We start from the raw sequence: 24,128 nt of genomic DNA on the forward strand, positions 1-24,128 counted from the left end.
GATGATAGATAGGTTAATCTGCTTTTCTATATAAACCATTTTACTAAGTATATGTGTCCTATAACACCATGTGGAAACTTCAAATATGTACAATAAATTTTGGACTTTTTTTCTGAGAGAGAGCCTTACTATGTAATCCAGGCTGGGCTTGAACTCATTATGCAGTTTAAGGATGTCTTCAAACTCATGATCCACCTACCTCAGCCTCTCAAGTGCTGGGATTACTGGTGTGTACTACCACACCCAACTTAAAAGTTTTATAAAAATAAATGTAAATACATATATTCACACATATATACATATAAAGAAAGAGGGAATTGCAATAAATGTTAAGGAATAAAGGAAGGAAAAGTTAAGGATAATTATGTATTTATTATTTTAGATGATGTTAAATATGAATAAATTTGAACAGAGATGTGAAAAAAGTAAAGAAGCAAGACTTGAACTATATGGAAACTGTTTTTCAAAGAAAGTCAGCTCTGAGGAAAACATGGCAGGGATGAAGATGAGATTGGAAAGAGAAGGGAAGTAGAATGGCAAGATGATACAGTACCTAGTATGCTGTACCGAAAGGACATTTGAGGGTTTTATGCAAAGCACAAACGTAATCTAACATTTTGATAAGATCACTTTGTTACAGATCAGACAGACTGAATGGGGCCAATCATAGAAGCAGTGATGCCAATTAGGAAGTAATGCAATATTTCATTTATAAAGAAAAGAAATGTATTTCTCACACTTGTGAAGGATGGCAAATCCAATATCAAGGTGCTGGTATTGGCAAGGGTCCTCTTACTGCATCATCTGATGTTAGAAGGCAAGAGAGAGACAGGCTGAAAGGTAGAAAGAAAGGGCTACTTTCCTTTTTATAATAAACCCACCCCAGGATACTGATCCTATTCCCATGATAAGAAAATTAATCCATTCATAAGGGCAGAGCCTCATGACCTCATCACTCCTTAAAGGGCTCACCTTTGAATACTATTGCATTGAGGATTAAGTTTTCAACATGTGAACTTCAGGAAAATGCATATAAATCAGAGCAGTGCCCAAAAGCATGTCTTGCAACAGTGGGAACTGAATACATTCTAGTTTTATGCTATAATATTCCATTTACAGATACTTACTTTATTTTTAATTTTTAAATTTGCATATAATAGTTGTACACGGGAATATATTGTGAAATTTACATATATATTTACATTATGTCTTAGGTTTATCCCTTATATCATTCTTCCTCTTTCTCCACTTCTTAGAACAATTTTAACAGGTTTCATTCTTCCCTTCTCATATATGAATATGAAATTCATCCACAATATTCACCGCATTTGTAGATATTTGATAGCCATGAAGTCAATTTATGTACTAGAAAAGAGTACTCTAAAATTTTCTTTAGTAGCACAAAGAACTGAATGGTTAAAAAAGTTTTTTTTGAATTAAAATTTCCCTTATCCAAATTCTTTGATCAATATTCTCACTTCTATGTTCTACAAGGTATTGGCCAAGTTATATAACCCTCATAGAAAATATTACACAATTAAGTTTTCTTTCTAAAATTTTCAAACTGTAATATCTGATGAGTAATTTGCTGTCCTCAGAGCTTTCTGGCAGACAGCCACAGATAATGACAGTGGTGCACACAGGTCATTAGATGAATGTCTCAATTGAACAGCTGTTGTTTTTAGCATAGCCCTATGATTGGCTGAGGAAAGATGACATATGACTAGCTTCAGATGGGAAGATCCCTTTAGAATCTGTAACCTATGCCCAAGTCAGACTTAAAGGGTTAAGTCTCGGGAGAAGATATACAGACCTCTGTATGTCATTCATCCATTTTTGGATCTTAGAGGGTTTTCATTCCAGGATAAGTTCCAACAACTGTCAGCCGAAGAAGCAGATGTTATCTAATGACACAACCTTCAAGATCAAACTACAAGGTATGAAAGACAACACATGCATCAATGCATATTTCAAAATTCATTAATTTTCTTTCTTATGCTCTTTTATAGTTTCTTATGGTGGAAGTTTTTCAAATTTTATTTATGCTGACATTTAAACTGTCATCTTCAAATTTTATCCTCTCTATTAAAATTTAAATTATTATACATTTCAATTTATGGTTACTAAATCTATTTTCAGTCAATTTAGAAACATCTTCGGAAGTTTATAATTGCATTACTTTGTTTGAAAAGTTAAATTCATTTCTGTCATAAGCCTCTGGGGACACAGAGTTGTTGAAGTCAATATCATTTTGTAATTACACTAAAATGTCATTTTCTATTTTCAGTGTATTAGTATTTGCACTGATGGAGCAAAGGCATTGGTGAATAAAACTACTATTATTGCAGAGTGAATTAATACAGGGGATGTAAATTGCTAGGTTTCATCAGATGTGTCACTTCTAGGCACTCCAGATAAAAGAATAACAGTTTCACATAGGAGTGTTCTTGATGGAGCAGTACAAATTATTAATTTATTAAATCTTCATCATTGAGCAAAAGTCCACTTCAATGTGCTGAGTGACAAAATAAAAATCATTCATAAATACTTGTACTATTTATTGGTACTATTTATTGAAATATAATGATTATCCTGAGGAAAGTTTTTGAGACATTGAGGTAAAAGCCCTATTTAAAATGTAGTACCATTTTTACTTGAAAGAACTGATAAACCATGGTCAGTTAAACTTATGTTTTTGGCACAAGTTTGCTAAATATTAATGAAGTGAGCTTTTTTTTAGGGAAAAAAACTAATTATTTGTTGTTAGTGACAAAACTCAACTCTTAAGTGAGAAGTAGAATTTTAAAAAAAATTGTGTACTTCCTTGTGAATTTGACAGCTCCCCAATACTTGAAAGATTTGTTTTTGTAATGAGATTGGTTTTGACTATTAAGGAATGTCAATGTTTAAGAGATCTATTTTCATGACCATGTTAACTAAGGGACTCAATTATAAATAGCCAGTGCACGACACTACAAAATCATGCAAAAGGAAAGATCTACTCAAGTGTGACACACATCAATGAGATTTAATAAAACAGAGTAAAAACAGTTCATTAATAGGGCTTCAAATTCTACAGTATAATTACCCTTAAGAAATTATGCATTCAAGTTTTAGGCCAGAACCAAAGCATATTTGCAATTATTTGAAAAAGCTATCAGAGTATTCCTTCTTCCTTCTAACTACACATGGGACAGAGTTTTCTTAGAATACTTCAGTCAAAACAATGCATTGCAATACAGTGAATTCAAAAGAAGAGAGACATAAACAAGACTCATAGTTTTTGAAACATAGTTTTGTAAAATAAAAAGTGATTTATATAATTATTTATTGTTTCAAATAAATTAACAGATATTTAAAATTTCCCTATTTCAATTTATTGTTTAGTAAATAATGATAGACACAAACCTTAATTCCTTGAGAAGTATAATAGGGTCTTGACACCAAAACATGTATCTCTCCAGCTTAATTCTTTACAAAAGAGAAGTCAGTCAGAACCATGCAATGATAGGGTTTTATTTTATTAGACATAAAGCTAGATTAAAATAATATATAAACCCTCAAAATATTACTGTTCGTTTTCCACTCAGTGATTTACTCCATCTAGTATTTAACATTCTGATGACATACCTAATGACTGTGCAGATCAAAAGCTTTAAAATGTATCATGTTGGTGCTCTGGGTGGCATTTTTTTCTTTTAAGTAATGCTTATCTCCTGTCCCTTGGCATTTAATGTTTTAGTCATTTCCACAATCATGCTGAGGATCTTGAACAAGATACACTTTTTGATAATCAGAACTTTGTTTTATCCTGATAAAAATTATCTCAGGTTTTTCTTAGATCAGATGATTACAATCATGGAAGTATAATTAGTTTAGAATAGAAAACAGTAGTCAGAAATGATGTTCAAACTTTCTTTTGACATAGATGGAAACAGAGACCAAAAGACAGACAGAAAATATACTTGGTAGCAGGTGACTAATTCTCAAACTTGAATCTGATTTCCTAGTGAAATGCTCTTTTAAACTGTCACTTATTCACTATTGAGTTCCACTTTTTGGTAGGCAACATCTTTGATACTGAGTGCAAAATGCTGAATTACTATTTTACAGCAATTCCATAGGCCTGAGCCAATAATCTTTGAAACTTCCACCTATTCCTTCAGTTCATCAGGACAGCATAAATTAAATTAAAGTTTAAATTAATGTTTTGAAGTATTAAATTAGAGATTGGCAAATGCAAAGCTGAAATTCAAATTTGGAAGCCTAGCTAAGTTTTCCAGGTACTACTACTCGAGTTGCTGCTATGACCTTATTTTATATATGAATATGTACATAGTTTGACTCATTCATTGAATGAATGAAACAAAACATGTGGTTTATGTTTCTCTCTCTATATATACACATACATACACACACACACATATATATACCTGAATACATGTGTATATATACACATTAGATATATATTACATATACATACATAAGTGTACATATACACATTATACATTATATATACATATACATGTAATTTTTCTGCTGTGATTATTTAGGCAATATTGCTATTTAAGCTGGTATCTCTGCAAGGTTATAGACAAAAGTATTTGAAAAGCCATGAGCCAAAACATTCTAAAGTTTATAGGAACATTTAAGGATTCTAATCTCCAGAATTGTTATGTTTCTCCTCTCACTTTTGTCTTTTCTTTTTTTGTTTTACACCCAATTTCTTTTATTCTACACTAACTATATTACTCATTTTCATTCCCATCTGAAAACCTGCTATGAATTTTCATATTAAAACAGTTTACATTCATTAATTACTTGCATGTTACCTGTTTTCCCATGTAAAAAGCATATTTAGCCTGGCATCAATGTATGCTTTTTGTAATACTTTCCTCCATACTTTATGTTCTTTTTATTTTTACCACTCCATTGTCGTTTTTATTTCTCATAATTGAACCTCTTCTGTTTCATTTGCATCTGAATTGTGTACACCTAAAAATGTGGTTTGTTTATATTCTCTTTAAAATGCACAGTATTTTGTCTACATGGGTCACGCATATTTCTTAAAGCTACTACTAGTCACATTGTACATTTTTGTTCTTGTGAGTGAAATGATTGTATTATTACTTATCACTGACTACCATTAATAAAATTATTAAATGTTATATTTATATTTTATATTAAGTCACCTTGAAATAGTTTGCTAGTTTAGCAGTTTTCCTCTTACTTAGCTTGGATTTTTCTATGTAGAAAATCACATTGCCTGCAAGTAGTGTCTTTACCCACCAGATTTTGATAGTTAAATGTTCTCTTTAAATTTTTTCCATATCACAATGTTATGAACACATAGAAAACTATTAAATAATATTTAAATTCCCTATCATAATAGTGAAAAAAATCATGACTCAGGAAATAATAGCCTATTAACACTAGTTAGTGAAAAAAAGTATACATACTCATCTATAATCAGCACCTCTAATTCTTACTGAAAACAGGTTTAAGGTCATCTTTTCACTTGATATAAAATAACTCTATGGCTATTTATGTAGAACTTAGAATAAATCATCATCTTTCAAATCCTTACATAAGATTATTTGATAAATTTTAGTTGTTTGTAATAAATTTTTGAAAATGGTATACTAATACTAATTAATGATTAAGTCTCTGTTTACAACTGGTCTGTATGTTAAACTAAACTGTAGATAAGAAAATAATTTGTATATTTGAGATGTGTATTTAGGCATAAGCCTCTCATCTTGCTGCTAATTGGGCATCTAACTATACCTTTCATGAGGAAGTCCTGGCCAACAAAAATTGCACCATGACTGGTTTCAGTGCAGGCACAAAGTGACTCCTCCAGTGACAGGTGCTTGAATTATGCATAGATAGTGAGAGAGATTACTAAGGAATTAGTACACTCACTGGAGATGAATGGAACAAAACACATGGCTTAAAAAAGGATAGAGGTTAATGAACTTCAGTACTTTGTGAATTTGGAATTTAATGAAAAACTGACCAGAATTCAATGAGAATAACAAGTGAGTTGTAGATAGGTCAGAGGAGTCAGGGAAAATGAAGAGAGGTGCTCAGGTGAAGGCCAGACTTAGAAACAGACACTTCAAAGAACAAAGGTGGAGAGTATTCCAGTGATACTGTCACCTTTGCCTGGTATTGGCTTTGCTGTTCTATTGTCCTTATTGTCTGTGTCTAGGAGTACAAGAGACCAAGAAAAGTAAATCAGAGCCAAAATTTCTACTTTCACCCCTTAGTATCAAAAGTCTTGTTAGTTTTAATTTTGAATTATATCTAGTTCACAGGGAAATGACCTCAATTGTTCTAGAATTGGTTCTTGGTGATTCCCATTTGAATAGCTAAATATCAATTTAGAACAATATTATTCAAAATCTGTGCTATAACCTGTTGTAGTAAAGATAGTTGTTTGAGGATAAATGTGTGTGTATTCATATATGTGCTATGGTGTAAAATGTTGTTACTGTGGAACATAGTAAAAAAAAGCTGCACAAAGATATGTCAGAACACCCATATTGATCAGAGAAAAAGTCAAATTCCCATAAGGATAACTTTAGAGCAGTGATGTAGGAGAGAAGGGATGGGTGTCAGTGGGAGTTGCTCATCTGCAGCAGGAAGGAATATCATATCAGTGATGTTTTTTAGAATCAGTGGTGCATTGTGTGAAAGTAATCACACTGACTTTAATCAGTTTCCTGATAATTATAATACCTTATAATTCTTTATAGATAAAATACCCACCTTATTTCTTGCAGAATAGATTGCTTCTAAAACACTTGACTCCAGCCTTGGTATAGCATTGTTTAATAGCAGCAATAGAAGCTACCAGATATTTCATACCAGAGTCAGTCTCTTTTATCAAGTTATGAATCTTAATATTAGCCACTACAAAACTAGAATAAGCTACCAATGAAACAAGGAAAGTGTTTAGAAGAATTGGTCACACTGATTTTCTTTTAAGAATTTTTTATTATAAGGGCCCTGTTTTTATTAGTTAAGAAAGAAAAAAAATCTGGAAAGTTAGCAGTGCAATTTTTATTTATGGAAAAATTATTTTTATCTTTCTTGGTCAAGGTGAAAAGAGTGAGCAGATCGCTTCTCCAACTTCCAGAGCTTCTATATAGGGAAATATAAATTATGGGTTAGAACAGAAGAGAAAAAAAATCAACTAATTAATACTGACTACCTACTATGGGCCTATACCTGATACTAGATGACAGGAATCAAAAGATGAAGTTGTTGATCTTTAGGATTGTAAAATTGGGTTGAGGAACCAAACCAGAACACATAGGATAATAGCAAATGACACAAACTTGCATCTCATTAAGGTCTAAATTGTGGGCGATTGACCATCAATGACAAAGTCTACCAGAAGACAAGCTAAGAGTTCTGGAATAATATACTACAACTACTAAACTAATAGTAATGATATAATATTTAATGAGTGATTACTTTTGTTAAATAATATTTCAAGTCATGTACATTCATTTCATTTGTTACAACTATTCTAAAAGATGTTATTTTCATCTTTCTTTTATGGATGAAGAATCCAAGGCACCAAAAAATTTGAATGACATAAGGAGAGCCACAAAACTAGGCAGAACAGATTTGGGTGCAAGCTGTCTGTACCCAGAAATAGCACTTTAAAGGGTTATGTAAATGGTCAGAGATTCCATTCAGAAGGTGGTCATTAGGTTGGGTTTTTACAATCATATTTAAATGAGAGACAATAATAGGGAAAATACTCCACTGGGAAGGAGTCTATGTTCCCAGAAGAGAAATTACAAAGATAGAACAAGTATTACATGTTTTAAGGATGACAAAGCTTAACAAGATTTGAAAGTTCATGATGTGATATATCATGGGAAATGAATTTGGAGTGAATTTCATGCTTAGAGGAATTTCATTCAGCTAATTCTTGATAAGGTAGAAAGTAATGAGTCATTAAAGCATTTTATTAGTCAGATGACAAAATCATGTTTATGGCAATCAGTTTTTAATATAATGAAGTACTCTGGACAAAAGAAAAGAACAAAAGTCACGGAGTTCAGTTAGAATACTGTCCCAACAGTCTAAGTTAGTTTGGGAAGAGAGAGGAACATAAGGACTAAAGAAGCAATTTGAAAGAATAATTATCAAAATCATTGGCTGGATATAGAGAAGGAAATTGAATTTTGAGTCAAGGACACATGTGAAATTTTGAAAGTGGATGACTAAGACATAAAGTGGTATCGCTGACTAAGAACGAAAAGCTTGGAGGTAAGAAGATTATTTGAGTTTGATATAATTGATTTAATTCTCTGAGAGCAGGGTATTGTCATATTTACCATGTGAACCTTAGCACTATGTCAGGCACAGTGCCTGGCACATAATAGGTGGTTAAAATATTTTTAAGATATAGAATCAAACATGGTCATGGAAAGGTAATGAAACAAAGATTTTTAGTAGGGATCTATAAAGACTACAACTGCCATGAGGAAATAAGTGAGGTACCGATTTAGAAGTTGGCTGAATAGAAGAGAATTTTATAAAATCATGAAAATGGACTGAGTCACAAAAGACAAATTGTTTTTGAAAAGAAAAGTCCAGAAGACCCAGTATAGGAACTTTCTCCACTTTGAGAACTTGAAGATATACAATTGACAGAATAAAGATTATTAGAATGAGAAGAGTACCAGGAGAGCATTCTGTCTCAGTTTCTATATAACACTCTCCCAAGTCTTTGGAAGCTGAAAGAATTCTATTAAATTGTGTAAAAAAGTAATCTGACAACTAACTAAAAACGAAGTGATATACAACATCAATTGCAATCCAGATGAAAGGAGCTACAAAGAAGAGATAGTAAGAATTAGAGGTTGGTGGCATTAGTCATTCAGGTAAATAGTTCCTAAACAAAAAAGGAAGCAAGAGAACTATTCACAAATTGTTTTCTAGAAACAACTTGAAGGAATGTTCTGAAAACTTTCTCCTTTATTTTTCTTTTGGTGGGAATGATATTTGTACTCTAGACCTCCTTGAAAGAATGTTCTAGAAGCAACCTGATGTATTCATTCTTTTATTTGCTATTAACTATCTGTACAAAGTAGATGTTAGCATCCCTCTAAAGCAGGGAAGATGTAGAACTTACTTCAAAGGGATATGTGTTAGTCCAAAGAGCACTTTTTACTACACTATACTGAAGTGCTTTGTAACCTGAAAAATAAAGAAATACCTGAATAGAAAATGGAGAAAGGATTTTTTATTTTAAAAGTGGGCAAACTATTCCCTCTTTAAGAAATCTCACATCAGTAAAAATAATTTTTGTTGTAAATCTCCAATTTATGGATATTAATTTATAAATTATATCCATGTACATCTATAGTAATGTATTCCAATATATTATGAAACCTTTACAAAATAGAATTTTTTTTCAAAAGGAAACTAGTTTACTTAAACTAGAGGCATTCATAAAATGCACTGCAATGTAGTACAATCTCTTTGCTACAAGTGAAATTTGGAGGGTACAAGCACCATTTAGGCAAAAAATAAAGCAGATGAGGAAAATTCAAGTATTTATATTCACAGAATATACCTGAAAACCAACAAAGGAAACAGGTGGAGAAAATAGGTCAGGATGGAAACCATGTTTATGTCAACAGTAAGGAAATGCTCACGGACCAAGAGGGGCATGTCAAAAGAACAAGGAAGCCAAATCTGGGTTGCAATTGAGCATCATGATGATTAATGAAAAAGATGGTTATTAGCTATTGAATGAAGAAATTGCACCAAAATGTTTTAAAGGGAGATGCTCATCTCTACAGAAAAATGTCAACATGTTAGCAGAAATGATAGAATAAAAATCACTTTTAGAATCACATTAGTAATAAAACATTTAGTAAAGGATCACCAATGAGCACTAATAATGGAAGCAAAGCCATAGAGGACAGGATATTCCCAACTCGAATACCAACTCACAGACTATTTATCAATTACAGAGTGGGAAAAGATACATTCACAAGGGAGAAATCTTAAGTAAATTATCTAATTGCAAGTCAGCAATAATATGAAAATTTGTTCACCTGACATCAGAAGGAGACCACAATGTCTTTTTCTTTGGTTGTACTGCGAGTTGAACTCAGGGTCTCAGGTTTGTTATGAAGGCAATCTACTACTTGATCTACTCTACTTACCACTCCTAAAACTTCTTTGGCAGACTTTTCTTTCTCTTTTCTTTCTCTTTCTTTCTTTTCTTTCTTTCTTTCTTTCTTTCTTACTTTCTCTCTCTCTCTCTCTCTCTCTCTCTCTCGCTTTCTTTTTCTTTCTTTCTTTCTTTCTTTTTTTCTCTTTCCCTCCCTTCCCTCCCTCCCTCCCTCCCTCCTTCCTCCCTTATTCTTTTCCTCCTTCCCTCCCTCCCTGCTTTCCTTCCTTCCCTTTTTTAAATTTTGTTACTGAGGATTGAACTGAGGGCTTTGCACTAGTCAGGCAAGCACTATACCACTTGAACCACTCTGCCACCCTCAACAGACAATATTTGTGAATATTCATATATATTTTTATTTCATTCTGTACTTGAATTAGTTTAAGTATTACTACTGTTGCATTTCATAGTATACCAAATGGGAAAATCTTAAATCTCTAAAACCTCTGTGAGATAGATGCAAATATGACTCTATAGAATATATTATAGACATATCTAACATAGGTATTTTCATAATTCATCAGACCATCCTAGGAAGGAAAGATGGGAAAGAAATAAGAGATTTTTTAATTCAATGCTTTATTTTATCTATGACACAAAAATAGATTGACAATTTGGTTAACCAAGAGTGGTTTCCCTAAGCTATGTAGATCCCAGGAGGAAGAGCGACTGGTCCCATTTACACTTCCTTCCATACCTTAATTCACCGCTTCACCATTTTCCTTTATCCCACCCTAACCCTGTTCCTGAAATAGTTTCAACAGTCATCTTTTTTCTGTTTACATTCATGTATACATAGTATTTGTACCATATTCACCCTCTATACCATTTCTCCACCTCCTCCTCCCTCCCACTGGTTTCAACCCCTCTAGGCAGGACCTGTTCCACCCTCCTATTCTCTGATTTTGCAAAAGAAAGAGAAAAGAAATGACATTTTTGCATGTTTAAGATAGCTACACAGGGAGTTTCCTTGTGGCACTTCTATGTTTATATGCATTACAGCCAGATTTGGTGCATCTCCTCTATTTCTCTTCTTTAGTCCTTTTCTTATGGTTGTTTCAACAAGTTTAAAAATTCTATATTCATTCTTGAATAGAGAGTACATCAACCATATTCATCTTAACTTCCTTCTTTTACCCTCCCCCTCTTGTGGGTGGTTTCACTTTAACATGACCTGTTTTTCATAATATTGCTGCATTTGTATTAGGTCTATATTTCATATATAAGAAAAAACATGCAGCATTGGCCTTCAGAACCTGGAAGTATTCTTAATTTGAAATATTTAAAGATGACCTATTGATTTGATTATTTTGGATGAACACATATTTTGGAACTATATTGATATAATTGTCAATAATTTAAAAATAAAAAACGCAACATATATTTGCAATACATCTATGCAGTCATATACATATGGATTGCTATTATGCATACTTGATAAATCTAAATATAGATTTTTATTTTCTCATTAAGGATCTTGAAAAAACTTAACCATAAGGCCAAGAGATTATTTCTGTCATAATCTATATTGGATTCTTTCTCCTTTTCCCCTCCCCCTTCCTTTCTTATCTCCCTTTTTACTTTCCTTCTGCTCCTTCTCTGGCTTTTCTTTTTTCTTTCTTAATTTTATTTTCCTGTTTGTATTTCACATTGTGCTTCTTATTCTCTTTCTCTTCTCTTCTTCTATTCTTCTGGTTCTTCTCTTCACTCTAATGCCTGGATCATTGATTTTTATCCACATTAAGGTAGTGTAGTTGCATGTGTAGAATGAAAAAGAAAAGAATGATAAAAGAAATAAAATAGTAAATGAGGCTATGTATCATAAAGATTATACTGAAAATTTTGAAATAACTTCTGCTACACATGGAGAAAGTTATCTGTGTACTTTCCACATGAGGTTTTGAGAAAAGAATAAACTGTCAAGCAAATAAGAACCATCAGATTAGTAATAGAGTGCATCCTATCATATGATAGTGGAGTATAATTGGCCAACTGGACCTCAAAAAGCATTTATTTCAATAGTCTTGGGTTAGTTTTATATCATACAAACTATGATGAATCTGATGAAAGTAAATTTTTCTTAAAAAAATGCACATGCATATGTACAAGCAAAATTTTATGCCATCAATAAATCCAAATGAAACACATCATTAGGACTTGGTCCCCATCTAAGACCTGAAATGATCATCTTTCTATCATCTTTATCTATCCATCTATCTGTATATATATCTATCATTTATCTATCCATTCCATTCATTTATCTATCCACCTATGTCTCTACCTACAAAATGAAATCTGGAGTTGATAGATTAGACATACAACTCAGAGATGGCACCCCAGTTTCCTGATCATATTTCTTTCCATCCCTTATTCCCAAAAATAGGCTAGAGAAAAAGAGAGAGCTTTTAGTTTTTTATTTTTGCACATCTGTAGCATTATCAAGATTTTCTTTTTAAACAGTTACCTCCCTTTATTCTATGTAGCTATAAAGGATTGCTTCAGTTCACACATGTGGTGAGGAAACATTTGGATGTGTTAGATCAGTGCCAAAGGATTCTTGTCATTTCCTGTGGTTCTTCTCACACTTTTGCTGACTCAAGTAGAAGAGAGAGAGCAGCTGCTCCATTTCTACCCAGTAATCACACCATGCACTTAGTACATACTTAGTAACCACACAGACATCATTTTCCCTACTAGTTAAAGTTAAAAATACCTTGCTTCAGGAAAGAAACATTAAACTAGGCAAATGTCTTTTGTCAAGACTCATAATAAAGCTTCTTCAAACTTCAAATCCTGTATCAATCTTTGCACAAGATTATTGGCCAATTATGATTTTGCCATTTGATTTTAATGCTATTACTATATTTTGAGGAGAATTTTTAAGAATAAATTCTTTGGGTGGAAGGATCCTTGACACTAAAAAGTTTGTGTATTTGAATTTTTCTTTAATATTATCCCCTACCATCAAGTATTCAAGCTGCTCAATTTGAATACCAGGCTCAATATTTTTTCTTTTTCAACATGACAAGTAATAATCAAACAGTAGACTATAACTGCAGAAATAGTCTTAGATTTCTTCAACCATGTAAATGAAAATTAACACAAATGTTATTAAGCCTTTTATCTACTAGATGTATTCATTTTAGAGAAGTAGGATTGAAATTGCTATGAAAGAGGACAATCAATAAGTGATAGAAATGATGAGAGTATAAAGAAGGAATTACTAGGAATTTCCTTGAAATTGATGAATTGCTTTGTTACAATAGAACCTCCTAATTTTATCCAAAGAATTAAGCAATTTGTACATGAAATATTTTCTGTTAAAATCACTGTAAGAATGAAATATTATCAATTTAGAAGTATCTTAAATTTCTCCTTGATGTCCTTGTGTTACCAATTAGCTAGCTCTTCCTTTGCTCTACCCAGCTAGGAACGATAGGTAGGGGATGAGAAGCCCTTCTATCCTTGGCATTTCCAGGCCCTTGTGTACCTAAGTCTCATGGGCTGTACTGGAAGACCCAAAGTATTATAGCTCCAAGCCATGAGAGCTAGGGGTCCATTGCTCCAAGCCTTAAAAACCAGAAACTGATGGCTGTAGGCACTCAGGTTAGAACTCATTGCTCTGTCTTTAGCCACCACCAGCCCTAACATGTTGCAGCTATTGCATATCTTGACTTTCAGTAACAGTAGAAGGCATAGCAGAGAACAGCAAGCAGTAACAGGCAGTGCTTTCTAATATTGCTCTTGTACAGGCCTTAGATGCAAGGATCCTCAGCTCTACAATGACAAGTATTACAGCTCTTGGGTCTATTGACCCAAGAACTTAGCCTTTAAGGCTTGATAGCTCTCTGGAACTCTCTCAGTGCCCAAGGGCAACAGTTTCTCATCTTTACTCTTCACAGACCTCATTGTCTCTATTGCCTCTGCTCCACATCATTTCTGCCCTGGCTGCTCTATGGGACTCCTCAGCTACCCTCTTGCTACTATTGCTGCTATCACCACTGCCACCACTAGTCTTTTCACTATTGTCAACTTTGATGCTGCTGTCACCTTTACTGTTGCTACCACCCTACTGCCATTTCTGTTGCTGTTCTCTTTTCAAGTTACCAGCTCAGCATAGTAATAAAAATAGCATGATACTGGCACAGAAACAGATATGAAGACCAGTGGAACAGAATAGAAGATCCAGATATAAATCCATGCAGCTAAGTCCAACTTATTTTTGACAAAGGAGCCAAAAACATATAATGGAGGAAAAAACAGCCTCTTCAAAAGGCAGGAAACTTGATATCTGCCCTTAGAAAATTGAAATTAGACCCATGTTTGTCACCCTGTACAAATATAGGATTAAGAACTTTAATACTAGACCTGAAACCTTGAAGCTAGTGCAGGAAAGACCAGGGAATACACTGGAAGAAATAGGCATAAGCAATGACTTCCTCAGGAGAACTCAATTGACTCAGCAACTAAGAGAAAGGATTGACAAATGGCACTACATGAAATAAAAAGCTTCTGCACAGCAAAAGAAATGATTTCTAAATTAGAGAGGCCACCCATAGAAAGGGAGAAAATCTTTGCCAGCTATATATCAGACATAGTACTAATAACCAGAATGTACAGGGAGCTCAGAAAGCTAAATTTTCCCCTAAATCAATAACCCTATGAAGAAATGGACAAATGAACTGAACAGAGCCTTTTCAAAGGAAGAAGTCCAAATGGCTAAAAAACGCATGAGGAAATGCTCACCATCCCTGGCCATAAAGGAAATGCATGTAAAAACCACATTAAGAGTTTACCTCATCCCTGTTAGAATATCTACCACCAAGAACACCACTACCAACAAATGTTGACAAGGATGCGGGGGCAAAGAAACCATCATACACTGCTGGTGGGAATGTAAACTAGTACACCATTATGAAAAAAGTATGGAGTTTCCATAAAAAACTAAAAATAGATCTGCCATATGATCCAGCAATACCACTCCTAGGAATATACCTAAGGAATGTGAGTCAGCTTGCAACAAAGGCACCTGCACACCACATGTTTATTGCAGCACTATTCACAAGAGCTAAGCTATGGAAACAGCCAAGATGCCCCACTACTGACCAATGGATTAAGAAAATGTGGTATTTGTACACAATGGAATTTTACCCAGCCACAAAGAAGAATGAAATTTTGTCATTTGCAGGTAAATGGATGGAACTGGAGAACATCATCTTAAGTGAATTTAGTCAGGCCCAGAAGGCTAAAAGTGGCATGTTCTCCCTCATTTGCAGATTATAGACCTAAAACAAATGCAGCAATATTATGGGATGTGGGTCACACTAAGGGAGGTCACACACAGGAGCAATAAGTCAAGAGGGGGAAACTAAAAACTTGAATGTGGTTCATGTGCACTCTGTACAGGAATGAATATAGAAATCTTAAAACTGTCTGGGGCCACCATGGGAAGGGAACTAGGGGGAGTGAAGAGGACTAGAGGAGATGAACCAGTTAAGGTTGTAATATATATATGAACGGAAACAACACAAAGAAACTCCCTGGGTAGCTGTCTTTATCTCAAACTAGCAAAAATGTCATGTTTTTCTTATCTTTTGTCTTCTTTCTTCTGCAAAATCTGAGAACAAGAGGGCAGAACAGGTTCTGCTGGTGGGGAGGGTTCAGCACTGGTGGGAGGGGAAGGTGATATGGAAAGGGGGTAGGAGTATGAATACAGTGTACTGTACGTAAATGCAAAAATGATACCTGTTGAAACTCTTCCAGGAATTGAGCAAGGTGTAATAAAGGAGAGCGGTGGAGGGGGTGCATTCAAATATTATATATTTGATAGATTGTAAGAATCTTTGTAAATGTCAATGCCATAATGTACCCCACCCAGCACAACAAAGGAAAAAAAAAGTTACGAGTTCAGCCCACTCTACTAATGATAAAGATTAAAAGTAGGCAAGAAGACTACTCAAAAGAAGCCTTAATTGGGTCTAATGTTACAACACCAGGAGCCAGCACAGGAAGTTGTCTACTGGCTGGCTCCTAAAGTGACCAAATGGCCTGCTCATACACTTAGAAAGGGGGTGCAGTCAGGGAGTCTTCACCAATCACAGCACTTCTTCATGCAAATGAAGGACTAGGCTTTATCCAATAACAGCAGTCCCTCATGCAAATGAGCTACTGCATTTGCACCAGTCACATGTCTTCTGCTGTGCCACTGGAGAAGTGCGTTTTGCCTGGCGTGGGTAGAAATTGCTACAGGGTCATCTAAGTTCACTGAGTCTTGTGATGACAAAAGTCTGGTGCAAGCTATTTGAAATAGTCATGGTTAGGACTGTGTTTTTGGAGCCACAGTTGTACTTTGCTAGCAAGCAGCTGTGGTTACTGTGTAGCTTCGTTAAGACATCCAGGGAGTGTTCAAGTAGCAGGTGTCATGAGGAGTCCTGCTGACTCCTTCACTCAAAGTAGCCAGGGCACCAGAGAAGACTCTACCAACTGGTAATTAGGGAGTCAAATTGTACTGACCTCAACATTTTAGCTTATAGAAAAATAAACTTAAAAGGAGTGCTTACAAGAAAGATTTTTTAAAGTATTTAACAGTACTCTAACAATGCTTAACAAATCCTGCCTCAGTGCCCCAGGGAGAGGAGAGTCCTTCAAATCTGTCTCACTAGTGTAATGTCAGCTATTGTTGACTTTTCCCTGTTGATATTTTACATCATACACTCACTGTCATTTTTTTTTTTTTTTGCTTTTGCAGCATCCCATCTTTATAGGACTTTTTTATTAATTCATAATTAAATGATTGCATGTTTGTTATTTCATTTGTTCTTCACAGAATGTCTGTAGAGTACAAAAGTTGAGGACTTATGGGGTACATTTTTAAGGATCGCACAGCTTTATTGTAGTAGATCCAGGATTCAAACCATAGTCTCCTGACGTAAAATTGGGAGCTCTTTTCATTACTCTTCTGCCTCCTCTACCAGCCCAGCCTTAAGAAATCTCTATGTATTCCAAAGATTTTAAAAGATGTGGCATTCCTCATAGATAATCTCAATCCACAAATAGCATTTTGAGACCTCATGATCTCTTGCCTGGACCATCATGAGAGCCTCTCAATAGGTCTCCACAACTCCAGGTTCTCATGGTAGGTTAATAGCCTTTAAAGTATTCCTAACATTCCTTACAGCTCTCTTGAACTACAATTTCTTTTTAAAAACATTTTTTATTATCATCAATTAGTTATAGGGGGGAGTTTCATTGTGACACTTCCACATATTCTCATGATGCATCCTGATTTGATTCATCCCCTCCATCATTCTCTCTCATCCCTCTCCTCCCCTTCTCAAAACAATTTCAACAGGTTTCACTATTCTATTTTCAAATAGATATATAAGATACATAAACCATATTCGCCCTCCTTTGTCCTCTCCATTCACTCTAACTTCTTTTTTTCTTTTTCTTTTATTCATATGCACTCACTGTCTTTTGACTGATAATAAATAAAACAACAATGCAGCAACAGAAACCAGTGTAGTGCCTGTCCACATATGTCAATGTGTGTCTGAGGATGCTGAAAACCAGTGAAATAAAATCCACACATGCAGTAATTTAGCTTTTATAGCACAAATTAGCAAAATTCTCAGAATTAGTTATCCAGGCTTATAAAAATATTCTTTAAAAAATTTTCATATCCTACATTAATTAGAACCAAATAGATCAATATCTTTAATTACATAATCACAATTAAATAAAAGAACTTGAGACCACATGTTGCTGAAAAAAGCCATGTGGCAGAAGACTATGTAAAATACCACTTTTGATGTTCAATGAAAACACTTATTTTCTCTCAACTCTTATTTTTTGTCTAGAATTATCACTATATTGCTTTATTATGACCAAAATACTATTTTAAGTCCTTTATATTTATTATCAATCTAGATGAAAGTGCAATCCTTTTTTCACAGAAGGATAAAGAGATGTAGTTAAAAATATCCCCAAGTTCACGCAAATAATTAATGACAATGCCAGGAGCTAAACCCAGGCATCTTACCCAAGAAACTGCTGTACTATTCCAAAGACTACCTCAAGGAATAAAAATGAATTATTTATATATTAACTGAAAGCAGAAGGAGCAGGGAAATATAAAAACAAGCAATAATTATAATTTTATTTTTAAAATAAATAAGAACTAATTTGAAACAAAGTCCCAAGAGGAAAGGGTCCTGAGGGAGACAGTTGAACTTCTGTTTTGAGCTTTTAAAAATTAGATCAGGAGAAGATGAAAGGGGTTAATATGATAAAAGTTCTTTACACATATGTATGAAATGAAAATTGCTAAAAATTGCTTAAAAGTGGAGTACAGGGAATAAGAAAGTATAATAAAGGGGATGAAGTTAAACAAAATACATTATATTCATGTATGGAAATATCACAATGAAACCCCTTTATATAATTAACATATGAAAATAAAAAAAGAATGAAATAAACTGGATTCTGGTGGCTCATACCTGTAATCCTAGCTATGTGGGGAGGCCGAGATAGGGTGGATCGCCGTTTGAGGTCAGTCTGGGCAAAAAGTTCAAGAGACCCTTTCTCAAAGGAAAAAGGCTGGGCATAACTCATCCCAGAAACAGGAAGCATAAATTAGGATTCCAGTGCAGGCCAGCCTGAGCAAAAAGCATGAACCTATCCCACAAACAGTCAGAGAAAAAAATAGTTGGAGGTATAGCTCAAGTGGTAGAGCACCTGCCTACCAAGTGCAAAGCCTGTAAGTTTTATTTAGAAATTTTACCCAAAATTATATTGTCATATGTCTTTGTGCATATTTTCAGTGGTTATACATACAGAATATGCCTCATTTTTTATATTTGTCAAATGTCTTGGGAAATATATTTCTTATTAATGCCATAGCAGACTTTGATAAAAATGTTAAGATTAGATTCATTGTATTTCTAGTATTTTAGATACTGGTATTCTGAATGAACAGCAAAAGAGCACATTGACAACTGGTTTTTCCTTTAATATCCACTGACCCTGATATTTTAAAGTAGCTCTTAAAATTGTAGTATCTATTCTGTAAATTTACTATCTTTAATAGAAGCTTGTGTATTCAAACTAAATCTCTATAGGTGTTGGCAAATATGTAAAGCGACTATAAATACTGGGAAGTTGATGCCACTAAAATGGACTAAACTGTTTCTGATGATGAGAAAAGAATTTGTTTTTGTTTTGCTTTTATTTTTTTCACCTTTTTGGAAATTTTTTTCAATAAAATCTATTATTTTTGCAACTAAAATAGATAGCATTAAACAACTGACACACCTCTCCCATTTTACTTTTGAGGAAAGTAGATCTCACAAGCTAATCTGCTTGTCCACAATTAAGACTGAAATAGGCGCTCTGCTGTACAGTCCAGGATTGCTCCTCATGATTCACTCAAAGGGAAGATAGGGAACATTTCTTCATTTCTAATGAAGAAATGACAAGTGCCATCACTGTACTCTACTGTTTTGTACTTTTTAAAACAAATTGGGGCCACACCTCAGTGATGATCATACCTCACCAACTGGAAAAGTGTGCCCTTCTGAATCATCAGCAGTTGCAAATGAGGAGCCTTCTGCTGCTTGGAGCTTCTCTATGCAGATATTGACAATTACCCCATTGTGTGGAAAGGTTGGCACAAATTGACCATGTTCTTATCAGGTTATATCAAAACAGCAAACCTCAGACACCAAGCCAGTCAGACTTGCTTGCTTTCTTGTTGTCAATGACTGTCATTATTTTCCAGCCTTCCAGTCCTGACCTGCCTGATAGGGATCAGATGGTGACTGACTAGAAGCTGCCCCAGTCCTGGGTCCATGATGTATGCGTAAGTATTCAGCTTTTCTCTGTGAGCTGTCAATGGGGACAGATGCTTACACCTCCTGAGACAGGCTGTGCAAGGGCGGGCTGGCAGGGGTTACTTTAAAAAGAAGTTTTTCATGTGTGTTACCGAATTTTGTTAAAGTTTTATTTTGTTGTTTCTGAATGCAATAATTTTTTGAAACAAAAGGGGTCAATATACTCTTCTCTTTCTAAATAATAGAAATAGAAATGATTTATATTAATGTATTAACTACATTTAAACATTTAGAAAATCTGTGCTTCAAAGAATAAAGTGTTCAATATAGTTCTTTGGTGTATTCAATACTGTGTTCAGAAACATAATATATCTTTATCACATGTGGCTTATTGAATTATATTCTGGGACATCAAAATATAAATTGAAGAGGAAAGCCTATTAGAATTTTTATTTGTTTAACTCTCAATAAAAGAAAGTATGACAGCAGTAAGATAATTATATGCATCAGGAATGAAATGATTAAATTAAAATACTCATTTGTAAATAATTATTCAGTTAATAAAATTTGGATTCCATGTGACATTTTTACTCAATAGTTGATCGGTTAATGAGCTTAAGGTAAATAAATTTATAAATACATTTGTATTGAGGTAATATTTAAACTATTATTTGAGACTAAGAAATAAATAACTGACATTTCTGGGTGATTTCATTCAAACTGCTACTTAGTCTAAGCTTGTTTTCTTTTTGTCAAATTCTTAATGTTTCTGCAGGCACACATTTCCCACATGTTGTTCACTGACTGATGTGTCAGACATTAAATCACAATTTTGTGGTAATCATAATTGTTCTGTCTTTTGAGTTTGTCTTCAATTAAACACTATAAGCCTGTAGGCTCTCACACTCTTAACTGATGAATGCTTTTATTCCCCTTAATTTACTTTCTAATAACATATGTGTCTGAGGAAGATTGCCATTTTATGCATAAAACTTTCCCCACAGGTCTCTTAGTGATTTATCAAATTATCTGTACTTTTAATTAAATGCCAGAAAGTATATTTCTGATTCACCAAGATAAAAACAGAATAAGATAAAATGTGCATTAGAAAAAAAACTTGCTTCAATATTTGATAGGTATTTATATAAATATGATATGCTAACAATTTAAATTTAAAAGAATTAGCAAAGAACTCGAAGTTCTTTCACACTCATTTATTTAAGAATTCTGTGGGATAGCTGGCAGCTTGGTTCTTCTCTTCCCAAACTATGGCATCATCTCTACTCACTAACTTTTTCACTCTAAAAGTATCGTTATAGACATATAGAATTTCTAAATTGAAGTCTCATCCACTTCCAATTCATAGTGTATAGTCCTGAGGATTTTAAGTGTCTTTCTTTTAACTTGGACTCTGATCAGTATTGTTTTTAACATAGATATTCTGTCAAAAATATGGATTGTTCATAAAGACAAGATAAGAAGGTTAGGTAGTGGGTTCATTGAATTCAATAGTAAAAGTATTTTGCCCAAAGAATCTTATCTCATTAAATGAGTGAGTCAGGTATGCTGTAGCTCCCAGCAAAAGTCCTCTCTTTGTGACTGTGATGAAGTAGAATGAAAACTAGCATGACAGTCAGATGTGTTCTAGCCCCAGCTTTGCACTTACTTGTCTGGAAATGTCACCCACCTCTCAAGACTTCACTTGCATTGTAGTGATATAAATGGAACTGGGGGTCATCACTACTAATGGACCTTGAAATAGTTTTTGTGGATAAGCATGAAGCTGTTTTTTGTTTGTTGCTTTATTTTGAAATCATTAATTTTCTTTGTTGTATTTAAGTAATAATGAAATAATATTTGATTTTATTTTTGTTAATTTTTAATCACGTCCTAAGTAGTAAATATAAGTGTTATATCATGGAAATTCTGTTTCAGATATATGAATCTTCATGTGTACCTTGTGGTGGTGTAGGGTCATGGTAAAAAATTCAAATATATATGTTTTTTGGTCAAAAACATTTTTTAAAAAGTTGCAGTAGATAATCCTTGACTTTTTTTGAATACTTAAATTCTGTGATCTCAAGTAGTTAATTCCTAGTAACTGGAGAACATAAACTTTCTTAAGACACAAAAGAACCATTTAAATTATCACAATATAGATTACTTATTTTTTTCACTTGTTTCTATATTTGGTACCCTCTACAAGGGAGGCAGATATAAGAGCTACGGTTACCAGCAAGTAGAGCTTGGTATCAGGAGGCAAATCAATAAATCACACCTTGATGGTTCAACCCAATAAACATAAAAATAAGTACAAACAAGACATTATGTGGGTATACACTCAATCTCATAAAACCTTTGTTGAATATGTAGTAATTGATGCTAGTCTTTCAAAACAAGTAGAAATTAGTTAGAGGGAAAAGAAGGACGTATTTGGGACAGATAGTACACAGTCCTTGCAATAGTTACGAAACTTTAAATACATTTGCAAACAGATGTTGGAAACTGTCTAATGAAACAGTCTATGAAGGACCTTTTTTCCTAGATAAAAATGTTTACATTTTATTATGAGAGTCTGGTGAAAATTTAAACAAGAAGAAAAAATATGATGGAATTGCCATTTAGAACTTGTTATAGGACCAGCCCACTTTGGTGGTTCTATTGCCATATAATTTCAGTTGAAGAGCTATATAAAGGAAGTAGGAAGGAGACCATCTACTTACCTGTTGTTCCCACAAACCACAATGAATGAGCCTCCTCATATTTGGTGTCACTCCATAGTCTTCCTTTGAAATTCCAGTCAAAGTTGCTGTGGCATTTTTCAATTTCCCTAACATCTTTATTATTCATGAAACACAACCTTCCTGTTAAACTTGCATAGCACATTGTGTATAATCTATTGGTGCTTATCTTTCTATATATTTAATATGTTTTCAGTTATATCTCTCTGTATTCCTAGTAGCAAACACATTGCTTGTCCCAAAGTAGACTCTCAATATTTGTATGTTGACTTTTGACTTCATACAACTAAAGCCAAAGAACAAATACTGAGAAAACAACAGAGGCTTGGAGTAAATGAAAATTTCAAGTTTACTACTCATTACATATTTATTAACAATGCCCATGATATATTTGAGATACAGTAATTCAGAAGTAGACAAAAAAACTCAACAGTGGAGAGAATTTATTACAAGTAAATCTATTTTGTGTCATTGATGGGAATTTGTTACTGAATAAAAGAAAGAATCAGATAAGTGTTCATAGACTAGATTTTAAATTTTATTCATTTATTCAAAAACTGCTTATTATACTATTTTATAATGTACTAGCAACACCTTCTACACACCTATGTATACAAATCTACATACATTCTATATACACACTTGTTCTGTGTGTACATATCATGCACATGAAAGAGCACACAAGTATGTCTATAAGAATAAAATAAACATAGTCACCACTTTATGGTGTTTACAATCTAAAAGAGGAGACATGCTCAACAGTTAGACAAGTAGAAGTAAATTATAAACATAATAAATATGAAACAAAGGTTTTTTTACTTTTCCCTAAAAATTCCAATTCATTTATTTAACTGCTAGCTTTTAAAAAGTAAATTCCCCATTTATATGCTAACATTTTATTATCTATTTTTATTTCTTGGCAAATAAAAAAAGCTGAAGTTGTGAAATACATGTAGAAAACATTAAATTCTGATATAGTTTGCCACTATGCTTAAGGAAACCTCAAGGTTTGAAAACAAGCTACTTTGAGGTATTCAGTAATTTATATGACATTAACACTGAGTGAAAAGAGCAGCCCATATATCAGGTACCTTGCATAAGATCAAAATTAGTTGATTTAAAGTATAATTTTAGAAAATATACAACGTATTATACAAGTGAGAATCTCATGAAATTGCCCCTCTTGTAGGTTAAAAATCACTGAACACCAGCAAGTTTGTGTCATTCAATATAAAACAAATATTTTCCTGATCTTGTTTTGTTTTCTAGAGTATAGTATATGGGATGTCTAATAAAATATTCAGAATACATGATTTCAAAAGGTAGACATCAAGATATATTTAAGTC

The 24,128-nt window shown here is 33.6% G+C and overlaps 1 protein-coding gene across 1 annotated transcript in view; it reads left to right on the forward strand.

Moving 5' to 3' along the window:
• The first annotated feature begins 1,766 nt into the window (after positions 1–1,766).
• LOC109674930 (transmembrane protease serine 11F) overlaps positions 1,767–24,128 on the forward strand; it is a 115,760-nt gene continuing 93,398 nt past the window's right edge. The window contains exons 1-2 of the mRNA XM_020151792.2: positions 1,767–1,937; positions 19,989–20,069. Coding sequence (XP_020007381.1) covers positions 20,059–20,069 — 11 coding nt within the window. The 5' untranslated portion in view covers positions 1,767–1,937; positions 19,989–20,058. The remainder of the gene's footprint in view (positions 1,938–19,988; positions 20,070–24,128) is intronic.

Source organism: Castor canadensis, chromosome 9 (genome assembly GCF_047511655.1).
Source record: "Castor canadensis chromosome 9, mCasCan1.hap1v2, whole genome shotgun sequence".
Classification (NCBI taxonomy): Eukaryota; Metazoa; Chordata; class Mammalia; order Rodentia; family Castoridae; genus Castor; species Castor canadensis.